The 23,981-nt window shown below is 35.4% G+C and overlaps 1 protein-coding gene across 1 annotated transcript in view; it reads left to right on the top strand.

Moving 5' to 3' along the window:
* Positions 1-23,981, top strand: part of Brr2 (U5 small nuclear ribonucleoprotein l(3)72Ab) — a 486,889-nt gene that overhangs the window by 30,469 nt on the left and 432,439 nt on the right. Inside the window, exons 4-5 of the mRNA XM_090392214.1 lie at positions 12,340-12,532; positions 21,527-21,585. Coding sequence (XP_090248340.1) covers positions 12,340-12,532; positions 21,527-21,585 — 252 coding nt within the window. The remainder of the gene's footprint in view (positions 1-12,339; positions 12,533-21,526; positions 21,586-23,981) is intronic.

The raw sequence follows: 23,981 nt of genomic DNA, 5'->3' as shown, positions 1-23,981 counted from the left end.
TATCTGATGTTGTAGCTATTAAGAACATTCAAAAAAAAAACCCATTTAGATAATATTTTTAGAATCAGTATAAGGAAATCGTATATTTTTAGGAAAATAAAATATATATCTGTAATATTCTAACTTTCCAAGTTTAAATAGCCTCGCTATTAAATAAATTTTTGAAATTCTTCATATAACTGAGAGGAGACCTCCACATAGCCTTTAAAGGAATGCGGAGAACTGACCAGGGCTTCTGACCTAATCTCCAATCCTCACCTTCTCGTGGTGCACCCTGTTGGGTATCTATTTAGATACTGAACGGACGAGGATGGGCTGGCAATTTGGGATTTAGCTGACCAAATTGTATTCTTCTTGGTTAAACCAAAATAAAAAATGATGGTACAACATGACAAAATTTCATGCTGGCTGGGGCATTGCCCAGTTAAACCAGGCCCCCGTTGTTTTCGCCAGGGAACCAGGGCGAACAGCGAAAAGTCAGCTACTGAAACAAATCTGAAAACAAACCCCAACTCAACATCACCAGAGTTAAAGATCGGTACTATCAATGTAAGAAGCCCGAATGGCAAAGAAATGGAGCTAGCTGAGGAATTAGATAAGTACCAGATCGACATAATAGGGTGACTGAAACAGAAACTTTTTTGACTTTAGAAAAAGCAACTGACACAATGAAAAAGACAAAGTTGGTCCTTGTTGGGGATCTAAATAGCAGAGTAGGAAATGATTGTGAGACATACAAAAATATTTTGGGCAAATTTGGAGAAAAGAGCAAAGCTAATAATAATGGCAAATATCTGTTGGATTTCTGCTCAGAACATAGACTGGTTATTACTAACACCATGTTCCAACATAGAAATGTGCACAAATTCACATGGAGAGAAGAGGCTAGGAATAAGAAAAGTCTCATCGACTATGTTATTGTTGATAGTGATATTTTCTCCCTGGTGCAGGACACCAGAGTGTACAGAGGATTTGAAATTGGAAGTGATCACTATTTAGTCTTGAGCAGGATAAAATTGAATTTCATATTGAAAAGAATAACATTTAAGAAAGTTTTAAAGCACATAAAAGTTGAGCAGCTCTCAGATGTAAACTGCAGACTAAAATATAGAAAGATTATTGAAAAGAAAACGAAAGAGTTTGAGAACAGGAATCAAACCTTGGAGATTCAGTAACAAACTCTGAAGAAAACATTGATTGATTCTGCCAGAGAGGCATGTGGTGAGGTTGTGTGCAAGGATAAAAAAAAAAAAATCAGAACTTCCTGGTGGACACAGGAAGTTAAAGAGGCAGTGAAGGAAAAGAAGAAAGCATATCAAAAGTTCCTGTCAAATAAGTCAGCTTTTACTCTTACAGAATACAGAGACAAATGTAAGAAAGCTAAACAGTGTGTAAAACTAGCTAAACAAAAGTCATGGGAAGACTTTGGCAAGAATATAGAAAATAAATATCAAGAAGGTAGCAAAATATTCTGGAGGTTGTTGAAGAAGCTTAGGGATGGAGGAAAGAGTGCTCTAAAAGGAGTTAGAGATGATAAAGGTGACATGAAAACAGGAGAAAGAGATATCCTTGAAGTATGGAGTAATTACTTTGAAAAACTGCTAAATGAAACAAGCAGTGATGACAGTACAGTGATAAAAAACACTGACCAGGCATGCAGTCAGGAATACATATCCATACTTGAAGTAGAAAAAGCCATCAAAGGCTCGAAATGTGGAAAGGCAGCAGGAGTAGATAATATTCGACCAGAAATGCTGAAGTATGGTGGTATAAAAGTCTTACAGTGGCTGCACTCCATAGTTCAGAAAGCCTGGACAGAGGGACGAATTCCCGATGATTGGAGTAGAGTGCTCATAGTACCCATATATAAAAAGGGAAATAAAACTGAATGTGAGAATTACAGAGGTATTTCCCTATGAGTGTTCCTGGCAAGATCTATGCAAGTATACTTGAGAAACGGTTGAGAAGAATTGTGGAAGAAAAGCTTGGTGAAGAACAAGCTGGATTCAGGCCAAATAGAGGCTGTCAGGATCAGATCTTCACTTTACGACAAATAGTCGAGAAAGCATGGGAATATAACAAAGATCTGTATTTAAGTTTTGTCGATTTGGAAAAGGCATATGACAAGGTGCCAAGAGAGAAACTATTCAATACGCTGCAGTTATATGGTGTCAATGGGGCATTATATCAAGCGATACTTAGTCTTTATTTGAGTTGTAAGTCAGCAGTTAGAATTGAAGGAAGTACAGGAAGATTGTTTAATGTTAAATCTGGTGTGAGACAAGGATGTACATTATCCCCTCTGTTATTCATTATCTATATGGATCACATTATGAAGGAAAGTGGTATTAAACCTGATATCAAAATTGGAGATGTTAATGTCAGCTCTTTGCTTTATGCACGATGTTATACTTCTAAATAAATCCGCTACAAGTCTGCAAGATTCTCTGACTAAATTGAATAGCTGTTGTAATAGATATGGTATGAAGATCAGCAATAAAAAGACAAAGACAATGAAAATAGGCAGAATCATTGAAAATGTCAACTGTGTTGTGAATGGAGAACCTGTGGAACAAGTAAAACATTTCAGCTATTTAGGCACGATTTTTACTGAAGATGGTAAATTAAATATAGAAATAGACAACAGAATCAGCAAAGCTGGTATGGTGGGAAGTCAATTGAATAAATTCATATGGAATAAGAGAGAAATTAGTCAGAACACTAAATTAGTATACAAGACAGTGTTCAAACCAGTTTTAACTTATGGATCTGAGAGCTGGATCAGAAGTAAAACACTTGACCAAAGACTACAGACCGCAGATATGAGAGTCCTGAGAAAGATTAGAGGCGTGAACAGATGGCATCAATGGCAATATCATATTAAAAATGAGGATATTAGGAAAGAACTTGACATTGTCAGCATCCAGGAATGTGTTAGCAGAACTAATCTCAGGTGGTATGGTCACTTAAATAGAATGGGAGAGGAAAGATTAGCAAAACAAGTGTTCTCTGCCAGGTTGGCAGGAAAACAACCCAGAGGAAGACCAAGATATATGTGGATTGATACGGTACAAAGTGCCTTAGACGATAGAAATATAAGATCTGATAATGTTGGAGTCTTGACAAGTAACAGACTGATTTGGAGGAAAATTGTAGATAGGAAGTTAATAATGATGTAATTTTTTCATGTAGTTCTGTCATATCCTGTACACCCCTTGAGGGTATTTGATGATGGTGATGAAATTCTGCATATTTCATCATTTGGTATAAAATAAACTAATTTTTGTTGTAAGTTGTACATCTGTTTTAGGTTACAATGTAACATAGTTGTTTATCTCATTGATCCTGTTCTCTTATTGGCATTCTGTTATGAAAAAAAAAGGTGCTTTTAATAACCTCTTCTTAATTCTCATGCTGAACACCAAAGATTTCTCATTTCCAGAATTGTGAACTCAATCATTACCCTATGAAAAGAGGCTCAATCATGAAAAAGCATAAGTTTGCTGATAATTCATTAATACTTTCAGGGGTGGTTGTAACTCTCACAAAAGAACCCCCACTTTTTTTTTTCCCTTTATTGAGCCGATTGTTAATTTACTAGCTTACTACTGACTGCTGCTGGTAGAATATGATTTAGCCAAGTACAATAAACTCATCATTGATTCCCTGATAGTGAAACTACTCTCAATGGGTGTTCAGGCTACTATGACAAGTGTAGATGATTAAGTTTACATTATTATTAATCTCCTATGAATAATTTTCCTCTAAATTATTCTATTCTTGTCAGCACTCCAGTATTCTTGTATTTAACATTTTGGTTTTCTAAGATACTTCTAACTGAATCAGTCCTCTTGGTATTTCACCTGCCATCTTGGTATCAAACATCTGTTTTTCTACCTCTCCTCATCCATTCTGTTTAAGTGACCATACCACCTTAGATTTGTCTTGCTCACACATTCCTGAATGCTAATGCCAAGTTCCTTCCTGATATCCTCATTTTTAATGTGATTCTGCCATTTTTGCCATTTGTTCAGATCACTGATTTTTCTCCTAACTCTCATATCTGTGGTCTCTAATCTTTTATATTTATTTTTTTAGTTATCAAGGTCATTACCCTATGAGAGGCTCAGGCATAAATAAGCATGTTTGCTGATAATGGAATTCATTTATACTTTCAGGCAATTGTAATTCTCACAAAAAGAACCCCCACCTTATTAAACTGGAACTTTATATTGGCTTTATTAGTTGACCAGAGATTTTTATAAAATATATACAAGAAATCGGCTACAAGTTTCACCAGCAGTTCTATCTAGTTTCTTCAGGACATGTGTTACAGAACATGGAACTAATGTTTGCTAGTAAATGTTAGTTCCATGTTCCGTTACACATGTCCTGAAGAAGCCAGACAGAACTGCTGGTGAAACTTGTAGCCAATTTCTTGTATATTTTACAAAAATCTCTGGTCAACTAATAAAGCCAATATAAAGTTCCAGTTTGATATTTAAGAAGTGACCAAACACAACACAGATAAACCCCCACCTTTTTTTAGTGAGCTGATCTTTATTTATCAAACTGTTTTGAACATTGTCTTGTATGCTGCTAGTTTAGTGTTTGGGCTAATTTCTCTCTTATTCCATAAAAATTTATTCAGCTAGTTTTGTGACTATACAGCTTTGCTTATTCACTTGTCTATTTCCAGATTTTAATTGCCATCTTCACTTAAAAACTGTGTCTACATAGCAGTAATATTTTACTTGTATAGATTTTCCTTGGAGAATGCAACTGAAGTTTTCTATGTTCCTGCCTATTTTCCTAGTTTTGGTCTTATTATTGCTGATTTTCATGCCAGATTTGTTACAACTGTTATTCAGTTTAGTTAGAGAATCCTGGAGACTTGTTAGGAGTGCATTATTTGCATAAAGCAAGAAGCTAAGTTTATTCTAATTTATTAAATTAGGTATCATTAAATCTGATTCTAATATCAGATTTAATGATACCTTTTTTTATAATGTGATCCATATAGATGATGAATAAGAGTGGAGATAATGTGCACCCTTGTCTTACACCTGATTTGACATCAAACCATCTTCCTGTATTTCCTTCAGTTCTAACTGCTAATTACAACTTAAATATAGCCTGTGTATTACTCTATATAATTTTCCATTTATCCCATAAAAAGCCTGTAATTGTAGTGCTTTGAAAAGCTTTTATCTGGGTCATATATCCTTTTCAGATCTACAAAACGTAAATACAGATCCTTGGTTTATTCTCATGATTTCTCAACTGTTTGTTGTAAAGTGAAAATCTGATCCTGAGAACCTCTATTTGGCCTGAATAGCTTGTTCTTCACCAAGTTTCTTTTCTGCAATTTTTCTCAGCTTATTTTCAAGTATGCTTGCATAAATCTTACTTGGAACATTCATTAGAAAAATTCCTCTGTAATTATCACATTCTGCTTTATTATTATTATTATTATTAAGAGAGACCTCCAGGGAGTCAGGTATTCATCGAGGTAGGCCACATACTGCATGCACCAACTATCATTCTTTCTGACTGGAGACATGTACGAGTATTATCATTTCTTTTCTTATAAATGAAGCATCTTTTAATTCTTCACCACCCAGAGACTATTCAGTTAATGACTTACTGGATCTCGATTTACAGTAAATCTCCTTGCTTACAGCTCCTACCTCTGTGCTATTGCACTTGATATTTCCAAGGTATTTTATGGTGTCTCTCTTAGAATGTTGCTGAGGAAATTGTTATCTTTTGGTTCTGCCTTTCAGGCTTTGTTATTAGGTAGTCAGTTTCCTCTCTGGTTGTTCACTGCATGCATAACTTCTGGGTTATTGCATATGATGCTTACTCTCTTTTTTTTATACCCAGATGATTTTTCTCTCCCTGATCTCAAATCCTATCCATTGTTTTGCTGATGCTAGTTTATGATCTATTCTTCATTCTGATTTCACCAACTTTGAAGTGCAAACATGCCAGTCTTTAAGGTCTTTTATAGAAAATACTTAAACACAGATCAGTATAGCATTCTTCGGTGGGTTGATGATATGCTAGTCACTTGCACTATTACCAGAACACAGTTGTCTCTTTGCACAAAGGAAATTTGTTGATCTCTTTACTTTTTTGTAATACCCAGATCTTCACACAACACCAAAGTCTCTCCTTCTTGGACTGACACCCCTAATTAACCTTTTCTGTACAAATGCTTGTCATCTGTAGCTTCCTCAGTCTTATAAAAACTTAGTGTCCTTTCTTTCCTACTCAAGATGTTACTTCTTCCAGTTCTCTTTCATTCTGCCTAACATATTCTTTGGAACATCCTCTTCACTTATTCATTTGTTCAAAAAAAAAAAAATCCTTTTCTCTTATTCTTGTTTACATATATTCATATGCAACAGGTTCTGAAATCTGTCATGAGATTAATATTAAAAATAAAATAAGCCTGCAGTCTTATACACTCATGAGCAGTTGAATTAGAGGTACCTGCCATGTTGGAGAAATGGTGCTGTGGTCGCCCCAGTGAATGGAATAGTGGTGTGTGACAGGGATGTCGTCAGACCTTGCACTGACCGTCTGAGTAATAGTCGAGCACATAATGGGGAAGACTTGATATCTCAGCGAATTCAATCGCGTCCAGATAGTCGGAGCCAGGTGTATGGAGCACTCCATCTCTGAAGTCGTACAGGCACTGGGCTTTTCACAGGCCACTGTGTCAAGAGTATACCATGAGTATATGGAATTGAGTAAAACCACAGCCGCCAGGGAAAACTGCTGTGGTGTACAACGTGTCGATGACGGGGCGCTGTCGGCTAGCTCGGATAGTAACAGCGGATAGACAGGCCACAGATCACTTGCCAATTTAATGCTGGACAACAACAACGACGTTGGGTACCTCTGCTCACCGCACGTTACAAGGCACAACGATTAGCATGGGTACAGGAACACCACCATTGGACCCTCGACGCATGGATAAAGGTCGCCTGGACTGATGAGTCGAGGTGCATGTTGGTACACGCCAATAGCAGGGTACGAATGCGTCGCCAAGCACATGAAGCGATGGATCCCTCGTACCACCAGGGTACAGTTTAGGTCGGTTATGGTGGTGGTATCCTCATATGGGGACTGTTTATGTGGGATGAAATGGGTCCCCTGATACATCTACCAGCGAACGATACAGGGACCTTCTGTCAGATCATGTGCACCCATTTCTGCGCCTACATAACAACCTGGAGAAGACCTGTACCTACACCAAGACAATGCACCGGCTCACTGCTCCCGAATTGTGGCCAAGTGGGTAGATGAACACTCTACGGACATGCGGATGCTTGGCTGGCTCCTGAGCCCCCCTCCCCCCGACCTCAATCCTATTGAACACATCTGGGATGCTGTTGAGAGAGATAAACAAGCCCTGGACCCTGCTCTGACCAATCTCTGTGCATTGTGGGAGGCTGTGCAGCAGTCATAGATCAGTTTGGCTCCTCAACGCTTCCAGTGCCTTGTGGAGTCCATACCACGCCACATTGCCGCCGTCATCAAGGTGAAAGTGGGTGCTACCTGCTACTAGGCAGGTATCTCTAATTCAACTGCTCATGAGTGTAAGTATGATTCCTTATCAGTTAAAATATCAAATCCATATATTTATCTAGTCTTCTTACCAAATTATACATACTTAATATGTCCATATTAAATATTCATTCCTATTCTTTCTGGGCTCTGATACCAAATACAGGTGTAACTGCTTCTATCTGGCTCATAGAATATTCCCTTCTTAATCCTATTGTCATCTGACTTAGATGTTATTAGGAAGTATATCATAAGAGTATCATCTCACACAGTATAGTGTAATAGTCCAATCCAGATAAGTTTTCATTATTGCCATCTTCTCTTTACATGTTAACCTCAGTGATTCATGATTAAGAGACAGGTGGCTTTGTGCAAAGCTAATTAATGCTATGATAGAGAGTGGTTAATCCTATTTCATATCTTGTCTTTGATTAGAGATATGAAATAGGATTTGATATCTCTAAATATGAAATATGTTTTATTTCTAATGCAGCTCTCAGATCCATAAGTTAAAAATGGTTTTAAGACAGTCTTGTTTACATCTAGTTTAATATTTAGCACTCATAATCTCCATTGTCTGTCCTATCTGGTTGATGAAAATATCACTACTTTACTGCACTTACTCTCGCGATTTTACAGCCTCAGTGCTTATTAAGCACCAGAGTTTTTTCAACTTCTCCTCTGAATTGGACTTTAGTATATTATTAATCTCATAATCCTAATCTAATATGCAGCAACATACAAATATCCTCTTCATCATAATGTAATTATCATTGTGCAGTTTGATATCAGGAATCACTCACTAAGCCACAGTTCAGAAACTGGCTTAATGAGACATATTAAGGGAATTTCTAAGTTGTGGTTTAATGATTTAAACTCATAGTTTCTGTGATTTGATTTCTCGGAACTAAATCTTTTATCTAAATGTTTTTGCTAAATTTGAACACTGTTGTTATTGTTACTTGGGCTATCCTTAATTAATGCTTAATGAAGGATCATAAATTTGGTTTGAATTCATTTTTAAATCTTTTACTGTTTTATTGCTTTCCTGAATTTGCTAGAGACACCAATACTGAGATATATCCCATCACCTAAACTATTTTCTTTTGTATATTCCTGAAAGCCATTTGTAGAGGAAATACCTTCACTCATCCCCCCCCCCCCTCCAAATGCTATAGCAAATATTGCACTATAAAGAACTATTTCTGTAATCAGCGTAGTGAACATGTACTGTATTACCATTATTGTGATCATAATTCCATACCTGTGATTTAAAAAAAAATGGCTGGTTAATTAAAAAAAAAAGTTTAAAAGTTTTTCTTTCCTGTTCTGTTTAAGTCAACGGCTTTTTAGATTAGTTCTGCTCACATGTGCCTGTATTCTAACAAGATCAAAAGTACAGTGGTACCTCGACTTATGAACTTAATTTAATTTGTTCCTGACCATGGTTCATATCTTAAAACCAAATTTTCCATTATATCTTATGGGAAATCAATTAATCCGTTCCCAGATTCAAAAAATAAAAAAACTCTTCTCAACTAAATGAAAAAAATGCAAAGAAATGGAGGAGTGAGGAGCATTTTTACACTATAAATATGCATTTTGTATACCATTACATATTAATTTTTATTTATGAAATCTTTGGTTTTAGATGATTTCTATGAAAATCATCTTCCATTAAAATGTAAAAAAAAAAAAATCAATTTTCTTGTGGCTGGTTTTGTGGTTCAGGAGTTTTCGATTTGTTGTCATCAGTTGCTTTTTTTCCTCTCTTAGGTGAGGGAGGTTTAAAAAACCTATCTAACGTTGACTGACTCTGTCGCTTCCTTAATACCCTTGTAAAGTGATTAATGACATTGTCATTGAAGATATTGGTGGCTCTAAAAACAACACCTTGATTTGGATGCCACTTCTTAACCAATTCTTGCAATTCACCCCAGTGCTGCAAAATTTTTTACGTCACTTGTTGGAATTTCTCCCTTTTGTTACTATCTTCTTTGTCCTCCGAAGACATTTGCTTTTCCTCCTCATCCCTTTCTTTTTCCTGTTCTCTTAACTCCTGTAGCTCTTCAGTGGTCAGTTCAACATTGTGCTCCTCTACATCTGCTTCATCAACTTCCAAATGCATGGTCTTGCTTAGGGAGACAACTGTATCTACAATGTCAATTTTGCTTTCAGGTCCTTCCAATGCAGTTCCTCAGACACAGTCGGGCCATAACTTTTTCCAGGCTGATTTTAGAGTTCTCACAGAAACATCTTCCCATGCCCGACTAACAAGACACAAACAATGAAGAATATTGAAGTGATTCTTCCAGAATTCCCTGAAGGTTAATTCTGTGTTGGCGATAACTTTGAAAAATCTTTGGAAAAGAGCTTTGATATAAAGCTTTCTGAAGTTGGAAATAATATATTGATCCATTGGTTGTAGGAGTGGTATAGTATTAGGAGGCAAGAACTTAATTTTGATGAAATTAAACTTTTTTTCTAACTGTGGTGGATGTGCTGGAGCATTGTCTATTATAAGAACTTTCTTAGGCAGACCTTTTTCTTGTAGATACCATTTCACTGTGGGAGCAAAGACCTCTGTCATCCACTCACAGAAGAAATGCCTGGTTACCCAGGCTCTGCTGTTACCTCTCTAGGTTATATCTTCAGGTCACCACTGACATTGGCACAAAAAACCAAAGTTAGCCTGTCTTTCATTGGCTTGTGTCCTGGCAATGCCATTTCCTCCTTAGTGATGAATGTTCTCTTAGACATTTTCTTCCAGAAAAGCCCAGTTTCATCGCAGTTGAACACTTGTTCTGGTCCTTAACCTTCTGACTCCATCAGTTTCTGAAATTCCTTCACGAACCTTTCAGCGGCTTCTGTGTCAGCACTAGCACCTTCTCCATGTCTAACAACACTATGGATACCAGTTCTATTCTTGAATTTCTCAAATCATCCTTTGCTAGCTTTAAACTCTTCACCGATGTCTTTACTACTACTAGTGGATGGCAAGTTTTGCGAAAGTTTGAGCTTGTAAACAGATCATGTTTTGAGATACACTATCACCTTTCAGTTGCATTTCATTAATCCAGACGAGTAGTAAAGTTTCCATTTCTTCTATAACTTTTTTTCTTCGAGGTGACATGATAGATACTCCTTTGGCCACATCCAGTTCCTTATAAAAATCTGCTTTCTTCACAATTGTAGCTATGGTGGATTTGGACAAGTCATACTGCTTGCACAGATCACTTTGCCTGACTCCTTTCTCATATTTTTCCACAATTTCTATTGTGATTTTCTTCTCTTCTCCCTTAGTTTTCTTTGGCCCCCATATTGAAAATAATACACTGATCATTGAAATGACGCTCATCTCACTGAGCGTAATTTCACTAATCGGCGAAATGACGATCACTGATCAGCATCTCACGGTAGATTATTCAGAAAATAAACATGAGCTACAATAAAACACATCACTTATAAAAAGAAATACATATAGTATGGTACACATAATAAATACAAACCTAAAAAAAATCTTCATGGAGTGTATTGTTTGTTTACACAAAAAAAAGCAAATACGTACAGTGTTCATCGTATTTCAGATAAATACGACGTAGTAACAACAATCGTTACACTAGAGACGGTTCAATGCGCGCTCAGCTAAACGTGCATAAAAAGTTTAAAAAAGTATAACGTAAAGCAGGCGTTAGTTCATTTGAAAAGAAAAATATCATGGTTCGTATCTAGAGGTCAAAATGGGATATGAAAATGTTCGTAAGTCAAGGTACCACTGTAATTTATTTTATTAATGATAGGAACACATGTGATAAAGTGCATTTTGTTCTTTAATATTTATTGTTATTTCTCGATATCACTCTCAATGGGATATACAGGACACTGTGATAGTGCCTATATAAGTTTATATTACTAGCATCCTGACAACACTTTTCTTTCAAATTAATGTGTTATTTTTGTTAAAAAACGTTTAGAGACCTGAAAAAAATCTGTTATTTTTTCAGGTCTTTAATACTATTAAATCTTGCATTATTTTCTTCCATAGAACTACTAACTGTATCATTCCATCTAGATTTTGGTCATCTTTTTTTCAATTCCTGCCAATAAACACCTCTTTTGTCATCCTTTTCTTTCCTATTCTGTTTAAGTTACCACACTTTTAGATTAGTTCTGCTCACATGTGCCTGAATGCTAACAATGTAAATTTCCTTTCTAATGTCTTCATTTTTAATAATATGGATTTAATCTGTTCATTTGTCTAATTTTTGTCACACTTGTAGTCTGTGGCCTTTGATCAGCTGTTTTATTTCTAATTCAACTTTCAGATCCATATGTTAAAATTGGTGTGAAGCCTGTCTCACTTGTTGGTAGTTTAGTGTTTTAATTTGCATGATTTCCCTTTAATTCCTTGTAAATTTATATTCAGCTAGTTCCCCATACCATCCTTTGCTTCTGTTTTCATATTTAATTTACTGTTTTTACTAAAAATGTACCTAAATAATTGGAATGTTTGTTTTACCTACTCTGTAGATTTTTCATTGGGAATGCAATTGATTTTTCTGTATTCTTCATATTTTCATACCAGATTTGTTATTACAGAGGTAATAGTGTATTATGATTGACATTATCAAAATAAATTAAAGAACCTAAAATTTCCTAAAATATCAAATTAATGATATTTCCATAACATTAAATAGCTTTAAAATTATTTAAAGGGATGAATTTTGTTATTTTATTTATATGGAAATTTTTGGTGTACAGCCCCGTGATGTTCTCTGTGGCGCAGCAGATGAAGTTCTTGCAGTACTAAAAAATGAAAAAATAAAAGATAAGGAGAGAAGGAAAGAAACTGAGGCATTACTTGGTCAGCTGGCAGAGGAACGATATGCAGTCCTTGTTAATTTGTGCAAGAAGATTAATGATTATGGGGTAGATGAAAAGAGTCAGACAGTTGGTATGACACACATTTCATATTTTTATTGTACAGGTAACCCTCATATAACACGGATGTTAGGTTCCATAGAAATGCTGTGTTATATAAATCACGTTATGCGAGACTCAGATCACATGGAAAAAGTAGGGTTATGTTCTGAAATCACTTCTTTTTTTTAATTATATAAACAACAGTGACATACCTAACAAAAATATATCTTTGTTTAATTCAGGTAAGTTAAGAAAACATAAACTACGAAACAAATACATAGTATAAAATTATAAATTGTACGTAAACTTCATTGCACATAATGCATAAGTGTTTTAGGCAAAATAAAATAAAGTGCATATTTTAATCGTCATCACTTGAAATCTCTTGGGCATCATTTGTATAATTTTCATTGCATATTTTGGCTGGTTTAGTTATCAAGAAGTCAGTAATAAGGGCTTGCTTACCACTATGCAATTTTTTATTAAGTTCATAATACAGAGGTAAACAAATATCCAGTTGTCTGGTGAATTTTCCGGAGTGCTCCATTGAGAGATCATTATTCATAAAATAACTTTCTTGCCAAGTTCAATCCTTCTGCTAATTTCTTTAACGGATTCATCGCAATCAGAATCTTCAGCAGAACTTTCCCCGCCATTTGGTTCGACATCATCTATTAATTGTACCAGTTCCTCCTCATCAATTAATTCACTAATTTCATTTTCAACCATATCGCAAAAGTGCTTTAAGTGGTCATTACTATAAAAATTATTATTTTTTTGGGGGTGGGGAAGAAGCATTACATATTGTATGTAACTCACCAAAAAATAAAAGTGCTCAGCTTGAGATTAACACATGATTTTTAATGCACTTTCCTGGCAGAAAACAAAGACAATTTTCAACAATAAACACTTTATACGGTAGACAAGTGACATACATGTATGCTAAAGGGTATTATTATTAGTCACCTCCAGGAAGTCCAGAGACTCATCGAGGGAGGGCATCTACTCCACAGCTCTGCTTCCACCACTCACAATCCACCAACTGACCGTAACTACACCAACGCCATCTACCGCTGACCATTACCACTAGTATTTTCAATGACAATCATAAGCATCCATGCCCATGGCAGGATGTTTATGATTGTATTTCCCCTAATATAAATTCGCTACTTATAACTACATGCGTGATAGAGGCAGACACAAGTTTAATGAAGATAAAATTTGATTTTTAAGTCACGCGTTGAAAAATATATGAAAAAATAAAGGGTTACTACAATTTGTAGACCACGTTGTACACAAGGGTTACCTGTATATTTTATTTTATATTATATTATTTTATATTTTATTGTATTTATTGTATAAATGTATTTCATATATTTAATTGAATTCTATTTTGGCTAAATTTAGTTTTTGTTAATTACTAAATTTAAAATTTTATTAACTAATATCCACCCCATAATAAACAAGTTCTTAGTATTATTTTTAAAGATTAAAAATCCCTTATTTCTATAGATATTTGATAGAAAATCCAAATTTCTCAGGGTCAACCAGTATATTGACTTTGGTTAATTTCATTTTATATATTTATATATGATAATATAATGCATTAGAGATTGGAAACTTAATTTCACATTAGTACTCTGGTTGAACTTCAAGTCACATAAATGTGAAATCTTGCTCTACTGACTAAACGTGGTAATTTGTTCAGGCTTCTCATAAATAGATTGGTAATTTTGCATATGATGTTAATCATCTACCACATAAAGGCTTTCACAAACATCCATATTGTAATGTATTGACCCATAGCCTGTTGGTTAACCAGACCAGCTGCAGTCTGTGGTCTCTGTGTCTCTAAAGTATTGCATATAAATATGTGAATTGTATCTTTGTAAAGTAATGGATATGATTCTTGCTTCAACATGTTTTGTAGGCAAGCCAAAAAAAAAAAAAAAAATTAAATGTTATCTGTTTTTATCATAATTTTCTGCTGTGTACCTTCAAAGAATACAGGATACTATGAATACTCCAGTATAATTACAATTTTTTCCAAATTTATTTCTCACATTAGAGGAATCGAGTACATCTAGATTTTGTTTCTGCTTTCCCAGTTTGATACTTGTTTCAAAGTGACACTGCCTCAGTTTTTAGAACTATTTTTCCAGTTTAAAACCACAAACAAAGATGCGAAATAAAGACTGTTTTTATTTTGACTAGTTTCATGAAATACTTTGTTTCACCTCATCAGGAAATAACACGAATAAAGTAAAAACTAGAAAACAAGTTAACATTTCTAGTGAAAAATATTTGCAAACGTTTAAACAATGGAAAACGTGCATTCGCTATTATGCTGACTGCTGGTTCGTGGGTTGTTGTAATATATTTCTGGTAGATACAAGTGTGTCGTCATGGATTAACGAAGATCAAACTTGATGTAAAATCATCCCTTGTTTTTCGTTACACTATAGAGGATATTTCATCATTTCAGCTGATTCGTTGAATGCTCTTGAGTAAAAATGTTAATCAATGTGGAGCATTTCAGATTGTTGCCATTCTACTTGGTGCTTTGTTTGCTCTGCCAGTTCTGATTTTTGCTTTCCTTCATTCTCAATATCCTTTAAGTGTCCCAGTCACCCTTATGTATTGTAGACCACAATAGAAACTGATATTGTAGAACCTGGTTTTTTGAGTGGTAGATGTGGAGGTTAAGGAGGTGTTAGATGCTCAGAGATATTAAGCTGGCAGATCTGGTGAGATACACCAATTGGAACACTTCAAGGATGTTGAGGTTGAAAGAAAGTTGGCAGGGCTGGCTGTATATACTGTGCATTAGAAACAAAATACCAAGTAGAATGGCAACAAATTGAAATGCTCCACGTTGAATACCATTTTTTACTCAAGAGCATTCAAAGAATCAGCTGAAATGATGAAGCATCCTGTACAGTGTAACAAAAAAACAAGAGATGATTTTAATGAAGCCTGTTTTCTTCCTTAGTTCATTATGACACACTTGTATCTACCAGTAGTATGGCCACCACTTCGCTGTATTAAAATAAATGTTAACTGTTATCACTTCCTTTCTAATTTTTAGTTTCATTCGTGTTATTTCTTGATGAAGTGAAACAAGGTATTTCACGAAACTAGTCAAAATAAAAACAGATTTTATTTGATATCTTTGTTTGTGCTTTTAAACTGGAAAAATAGTTCTAAAAATGTCCTAATTCCTACAGAAGCTTACGTGACAAGTGACATGCAAATATAATCCGAGGTTTAATACTTTGGATTACATTTGCATGCTGATATTCTTCATTAGCAACATATGAGTTCTTTTTTGATAACAGTAATTTTTAGTATGACACTGTCACTTATGCTATCAGCAAATTCCTCTAGCTTCTGGTCTTTGGACATATGTGGTGTTTCTAATTCAGTTCAAAGATCCTTATTAATATATGGATCACTATATAAATTGATTTGAACACTATACCTAATAATTGACTTAGATATCCGTGGTTATTCAAAGCAGTGCTTCACAATATAAACAGCAATAGTAGAACAAATTAAATAATTTATTAAGTTAGTAACATTTTGCTGATTTCTAACCACTTCAGATCACAAATTACAGCTCTGATAAAAGACACAGTACTCAGTTAGATTGTCAGAAAAATCCAAATTGCAATTGGAGATTAACTAATATCCTAACAAGGCAAGAGACTGTTTTTGGAATCAATCAGCTATGAAACACTTCCCTAATTTGAATAAGTATCATCATCATCATAGTCTGTTATTTGTCAACACTCCAATATTATCAGATCTTATATTTCTATCATCTAAAGCCACTTTGTATCGTATCAATCCACCTATATCTTGGTCTTCCTCTGGGTCGTTTTGCTGCCAACCTGGCAGAGAACACTTGTTTTGCTAATCTTTCCTCCCCCATTCTGTTTAAGTGATCATACCACCTGAGATTAGCTCTGCTAATGCATTCCTGGATGCTGACAATGTCAAGTTCTTTCCTAATATCCTCGTTTTTAATATGATACTGCCATTGATGCCATCTGTTCACGCCTATAATCTTTCTCAGGACTCTCATATCTGTGGTCTCTAGTCTTTGGTCAAGTGTTTTACTTCTGACCCAGCTCTCAGATCCATAAGTTAAAACTGGTTTGAAAACTGTCTTGTATACAGCTAATTTAGTGTTCCGACTAATTTCTCTCTTATTCCATATGAATTTATTCAATTGACTTCCGACCATACCAGTTTTGCTGATTCTGTTGTCTATTTCTATATTTAATTTACCATCTTCAGTAAAAATCGTGCCTAAATAGCTGAAATGTTTTACTTGTTCCACAGGTTTTCCATTCACAACACAGTTGACATTTTCAATGATTCTGCCTATTTTCATTGTCTTTGTCTTTTTATTGCTGACCTTCATACCATATCTATTACAACAGCTATTCAATTTAGTCGGAGAATCTTGCAGACTTGTAGCGGATTTATTTAGAAGTATAACATCATCCGCATAAAGCAAAGCGCTGACATTAACATCTCCAATTTTGATATGTTTAATACCACTTTCCTTCATAATGTGATCCATATAGATAATGAATAACAGAGGGGATAATGTACATCCTTGTCTCACACCAGATTTAACATTAAACCATCTTCCTGTACTTCCTTCAATTCTAACTGCTGACTTACAACTCAAATAAAGACTAAGTATTGCTTGATATAATGCCCCATTGACACCATATAACTGCAGCGTATTGAATAGCTTCTCCCTTGGCACCTTGTCATATGCCTTTTCCAGATCGACAAAACTTAAATACAGATCTTTTTTATATTCCCATGCTTTCTCGACTATCGTAAAGTGAAGATCTGATCCTGACAGCCTCTATTTGGCCTGAATCCAGCTTGTTCTTCACCAAGCTTTTCTTCCACAATTCTTCTCAACCGTTTCTCAAGTATACTTGCATAGATCTTGCCAGGAACTCTCAGTAGTGAAATACCTCTGTAATTCTCACATTCAGTTTTATTTCCCTTTTTATATATGGGTACTATGAGCGCTCTACTCCAATCATCGGGAATTCGTCCCTCTGTCTGAACTATGCAGTGCAGCCACTGTAAGACTTTTATACCACCATACTTCAGCATTTCTGGTCGAATATCATCTACTCCTTCTGCCTTTCCATTTCAAGCCTTTGATGGCTTTTTCTACTTCAAGTATGGATATGTATTCCTGACTGCATGCCTGGTCAGTGTTTTTTACCACTCTGCTGTCATCACTGCTTGTTTCATTTAGCAGTTTTTCAAATTAATTACTCCATACTTCAAGGATATCTTTCTCTCCTGTTTTCATGTCACCTTTATCATGTCTAATTCCTTTTATAGCACTCTTTCCTCCATTCTTAAGCTTCTTCAACAACCTCCAGAATATTTTGCCACCTTCTTGATATTTAATTTCTATATTCTTGCCAAAGTCCTCCCATGACTTTTGTTTAGCTAGTTTTACGCAGTGTTTAGCATTCTTGCATTTATCTCTATATTCTCTAAGAGCACAAGCTGACTTATTTGACAGGAACTTTTGATATGCTTTCTTCTTTTCCTTCACTGTCTCTTTAACTTCCTGTGTCCAACAGGAAGTTCTGATTTTTTTATCCTTACAGACAACCTCACCACATGCCTCTCTGGCAGAATCAATCGTTTTCTTCAGAGTTTGCCACTGAATCTCCAAGGTTTGATTCATGTTCTCAAACTGTTTCATTTTTTCTTCAATAATCTTTGTGTATTTTAGTCTACAGCTCACATCTGAGAGCTGCTCAACTTTTATTCGCTTTAAAACTTTCTTACATGTTATTCTTTTCAATATGAAATTCAATTTTATCCTGCTCAAGACTAAATAGTGATCACTTCCAATTTCAGATCCTCTGTACACTCTGGTGTCCTGCACCAGGGAGAAAACATCACTATCAACAATAACATAGTCAATGAGACTTTTCTTATTCCTTGCCTCTTCTCTCCATGTGAATTTGTGCACATTTTTATGTTGGAACATGTTGTTAGTAAAAACCAGTCCATGTCCTGAGCAGAAATCTAACAGATATTTACCATTATTAGCTTTGCTCTTTTCTCCAAATTTTCCCAAAATATTTTTGTATGTCTCACAGTCATTTCCTACTCTGCTATTTAGATCCCCAACAAGGACCAACTTTTCATTTTTCATTGTGTCAGTTGCTTTTTCTAAAGCCTCAAAAAATTCTTCCACTTCTACCTTAGTAGAACCTTCTGTGGGACCATAGGCACAAATAAGTCTTATTGTCCAGTTCCCCATTTTGATATTTGCCCATATTACTCTACTTGAGACTGACTGCCATTCAAGAAGATTAGCCTCGTATTTTGTGTTGAATACTATGGCTACTCCTTCTTTTCCTTGATTGTCATTGCCTGAATATAACATTTTGTATTTATTGCTCGGAAAGATCTCACCAGTTTTGGTCTTTTTTGTTTGTCACCCCTATTATGTCGATCTGGTACTTATCTAATTCCTCAGCTAGCTCCATTTCTTTGCCATTCAGGCTTCTTATGTTATAGTACCGATCTTTAACTCTGGTGATGTTGAGTTGGGGTTTATTTTCAGATTTGTTCCAGTAGCTGACTTTTCGCTGTTCGCCCTGGTTCCATGCGAAAACAACGGGGTCCTTGTTTAACTGGGCGACGCCCCAGCCGGCATGAAATTTTGTATGTTGTACCATCATTCTATATTTTGGTTTAACCAATAAGAATACAATTTAGTCGGCTAAATCCCAAATTGCCAGCCCATCCTCGTGCATTCAGTATCCAAATAGATACTCAACAGCGTGCACCACGAGAAGGTGAGGATTGGACATTAGGTCAGAAGCCCTGGTCGGTTCTCCGCATTCCTTTAAAGGCTATGTGGAGGTCTCCTCTCAGTTATACAGCTTTGACCCTTAAGCACCCTTTGAATAAGTATAGCTGCTTTAATGTCTCTCTCCAGATGCAAAATATCTGTGGGAGAGACATTCTGAGACCACATTCGGCATGCTGTTATGAATTGACTTCGTTTTTTATTCATCCACTAGAGGAAACCTTGATAGGACATTAGTTCCTTTTCAATTACAATTTGAATTGTATTGTCAACGGTAATTGAGTGCCATCTGTTTTATCAGGTGTCATTTGTGCTCTAAAGATATTGATACAGCAAAATATTAGGAATCCAGGTGTTGTTAAATTGTGAAACAGTTGTGAATGGTTCGATCATTGCTTTACATATTACCAGTTTGTTGTTTTAGATAATTTTTTTTACTTCTTCCATATATTATAAATCTTCATCTATTGTTGATGAATTTATTATTAAAATCAGTGACAAAAATATATGAAGTGACTTATAAAAGAAGTGAAAACTTGAAATTAATAATAAACATTAATGTAATGGTGGAACTGATGTTCATGTCACTATAGTAGGATATATTCTGAACTTTTGTGGACTCTGGTCATGTGCAGCAACCAAATTCTTAGCTGACACCTTCATGGAAGTGGGCTTCCATGAATGTGTCAGCAACACTTAGCTAAGAGCTGTCTCTCTCATTACAGGCCACACTTCCTTGTTAAAAATTCCGTGCACTTCAGATCTTACTTGTCAGATGTGGTCCTAAAGATACTGACATTATGTTACGTTTTGACATAGCCTTCCACTTCACTAATGTATCCCTAAAAAAAAACTTCAAAATTCTTCTCATTATCCATCTGCCTGACATAGCAACTTTATTCAGTTTTACAATGTAACCTCCCTTGCCATTGTTTTCATGGAATATTTTGAAAATATCCTAAACCCGACCCATATCAAACCCATAATATGGCTGTGCTAAGGGATGATGTGTTCGCTATTTGGCAGGGATATGTTGAAAATGTTTTCTCACATCTCAAGAGTTAACACCCAAGTATCTGGTTCACCATCGAAAAAGAAAACAATCTCCCTTCCTTGACATTGTTACTACCCAACTGATCCTTATCCTTTTCTATCTACAGAAAACCTATTCCACACTGGAAGGTACATCCATCATCTATCACATCACCACCTCTCCCTGAAATATGGTTTCATCAAAACCTTAGCAAATCAAAGTTAGAACCATTTACTCTGAATAAACCAATCATATCTTTTCCTTTCACGAAATCAATGAACTCTTTGCTGATCTCCCAAGCTTCACCCCCCCCCCCCCCCCCAATTCAGAATATAAAAAGTTCGTTGCCATTCCTTATATCCAGGGCATCTCAGATAAACAAAAAATTCGCATGTTCTAAACAAGTACAGCACACTGATCTCCTTCAAGCCATACCAGAAACTGGCTACCCTTATCTGTTCAATAAAAGATCCTCTCCATCACCTAGATTAGGTCTGCTGCATCCCTTGCTCTATCTTACTTTGGACAGGAAGAACAGCTAATATCCACCTGGAAGAACACATTAACTATGTACAGTACCTGCAGTACTGCCAGGTGCGGTTATAAATCTAAGAGACATTCTTAAAATCTGGGAGATTGTCATCATGAGACTTTGAATGGCCTAATATTCATAGAGGACACCAGTTAGGACTTAAGAATTCCACCATTCACACCCAGTCTGTTTGCTCTCTTGCCGATGTGTCTGCTTGCATGTCCTTAGTTTATTTCTTTGTGCCAATGAAGATGCCTCAGTATTTTTATAATAATTTATTAACTGTTATATATTATTAGTATTTACTATTATAAACTTGTGTTTATTCTATTGAACATCAGCATAGGGGATAATCAACATCTAAGCATCCATACCAGAGTAGCTGAGAGCATGTACCATGGAAATTGTGATATACAGAATTCTATGCAGCAGTCTGGCAGTTGCACAAATGAATGCAGCAGATCTTAAAATAGATAATTTTTTGTTTATGATAATTTTTTATATATTGTACAAAATTACAAATGGGAAACAGTGAATTCGAAGTATAAGTTATGCTATTTTTTTTATTTTATTTTATTAGATGAAAATATAGATGAAACATATGGTGTAAATGTGCAGTTTGAAGAATCAGAAGAAGAGGTTTGTATTATATTTTTAATGCCAGTACATTTTTGTTTTATGTTTTAATTATAAATCTCAATTCTGCCCATTAAAGGTCTAATTCTTTAGGTTGACCAAAGGTTCAGTAAGCTTTCTGTTCTATAGAGCCTGGGTGAAGATGCTATGTAGTGTTACATAAATGAATTTAAGTCATGATCTCTCTCTCTCACTCACTCACTCTCTCTCTCTCTCTCACACACACACACACACACACACACACACACACACACACACACACACACACACACACACACACACACACACACACACACACACACACACACACACACACAGGATATGTGATTCAGAAGTATTTATACAATACACTACGTACATATCTTTTTATGGTTGATACCTTTTAATTCCTCTTTGCTTATTTAATTATTATAAATGTATTGGCAAAGACAGTTTGCCAATTTCTGGTATAGAGGCAGTTTGGTTTGTGTTAACTGATACAAATTGTCTGCCGATCCACCAGAATTCCATATAACCCTTACCATCCTCCTGACATCCTTGAACTTTCTTAACCTGTTTTTCTTCATTATATATATTTCAACTCACCTCCTTATAACACAGACCACAATCTTGTCCAGGTTAATATCTAAATGTTTTAGGGAGTGGAGGAGGGGAATATGTCTGACATATTATGAATAATGATTTAACATACTGTGGTCACTTCAAGATCAAAACTAAATAACTGAGAAGAAACTTGCACGTGCCTTTTAAAGAATGTAGAGAAATAACTGCGATTTCTGACCTAAAGGTCAATCTTTTACCTTCTCATAATGCAACCTGGTAATAGGTACTGTCCAGATGAGTTGGCAATTTGAGGTTTAGCTAACTAAATTGTATTCTTATTGACTTAAAACCAATGCAAATTAATGATAAAGCATGATGGAATTTCGTGCCGGCTGTGGCATTTCATAGTTAAACATGGATATATTTTCAAATGTAAGTTTCTGTGGGAAGTTTTCGGTAATGAGACCACATTATGATGTAAATAAGGAATTGAATAAAAGTAAGCAATTAAATCCTGACAAGTTTCATAAGTCGTAAGACTTGCATCATCAGGAGTACTGGTACATAAAAGTTTTATACAACAAAAGCCTATTGGTATATTGGCGAAGAGACTGATTACATATAATCTTGCTGAGATGCCTGAAGGTTCTGTATTTATATCCTTTACTTTTTCTGTATTTTCTGTAATGATAACATGTGTGATTTATTTAAAATAAAGAGCCAATAGGCTTCATTTTGACGATGTAAATATTATTTAGATTTAGGGGATATTAAATCCTACACTGTTTTAAAGCCGAATAAGAAATGTAGAGATTGGAATCAAAGAGTTTCATGCTGAATATAGTGACTATAAAAGTATTGGTGACTACTGGCGTAAGCTAAAGCACATAGTACAAACTAGGGCAACTCGTAGCAAAGGTGGGGAAAGTTCTGATCGCTATTCTTAGTATTTCCTATAATGTAAAAACCCATCTCCTAGGAGATGTTTGATGTTATACATTATGGTGGGAGGTCACTACCCAGACCGGTTTCGATCTTTATTGAGATCTCATCAGTGAGTAGCTAGACCAAAGTAATACTAAGGGTATAGCGAAAAAGAACTTATATATACTCTACTATACGAGTTGTCAAACTCGTATAGCAGAGTACCAGTTATACAATAACCAGTCCATGTCCTGAGCAGAAATCCAACAGGATTTCTGCTCAGAACATGGACTGGTTATTACTAATACAATGTTTCAACATAAAAATGTGCACAAATTCACATGGAGAGAAGAGGCAAGGAATAAGAAAAGTCTCATCGACTTTGTCATGGCTGGCGAACCAATGACACGCGTGCCAGAGGTGGCACGTCCGAGAATTTTGCTGGCACATCAACGATTTACATATGGTATCCTTTTATATGCTTATTCAACCATTTTTTTAATTGTTACAATACGTACAAGTTAAATTTTGTTTTACAGGAGAGAGCAGCTATGAAGACATGAATTCTATTGGTGTGGTATTAACATAAGATCATGCAACCCTTTAAAGACAAATGGAACCGACAATTTTTGAGCTGAAATGCTAATTCTCTTCAACCGAATTCCATAACATCTGCAACTGTCATAACAACATTCACTATATATTTCTTAGTTTTAAGACATTCACGACGGAGTGTTGTTTATCATTCCGACAGAACTTCTCATTACCGGCAGGCTCTACTCACACAAAGTTTCAACCCTTGGTTGATTTTTATTGCTTTGTTTGCGTTTGAGCTGGAAGGGGAACTCACACAAGCATTATATGGCATGCTTCAATTCGTGGTAGAATTTTATTTGAAGTAAGCCTTTGTGATCTGTCATAATGACATCAAG

This window comes from Typopeltis vanoorti, chromosome 5 (assembly GCF_054136105.1).
Source record: "Typopeltis vanoorti isolate ZY-2024b chromosome 5, IOZ_Tvanoo_1.0, whole genome shotgun sequence".
In the NCBI taxonomy this organism is placed as follows: domain Eukaryota; kingdom Metazoa; phylum Arthropoda; class Arachnida; order Uropygi; family Thelyphonidae; genus Typopeltis; species Typopeltis vanoorti.
Note: the sequence above shows the minus strand (reverse complement) of the source record. Positions and strands in the feature narration are given on the sequence as shown.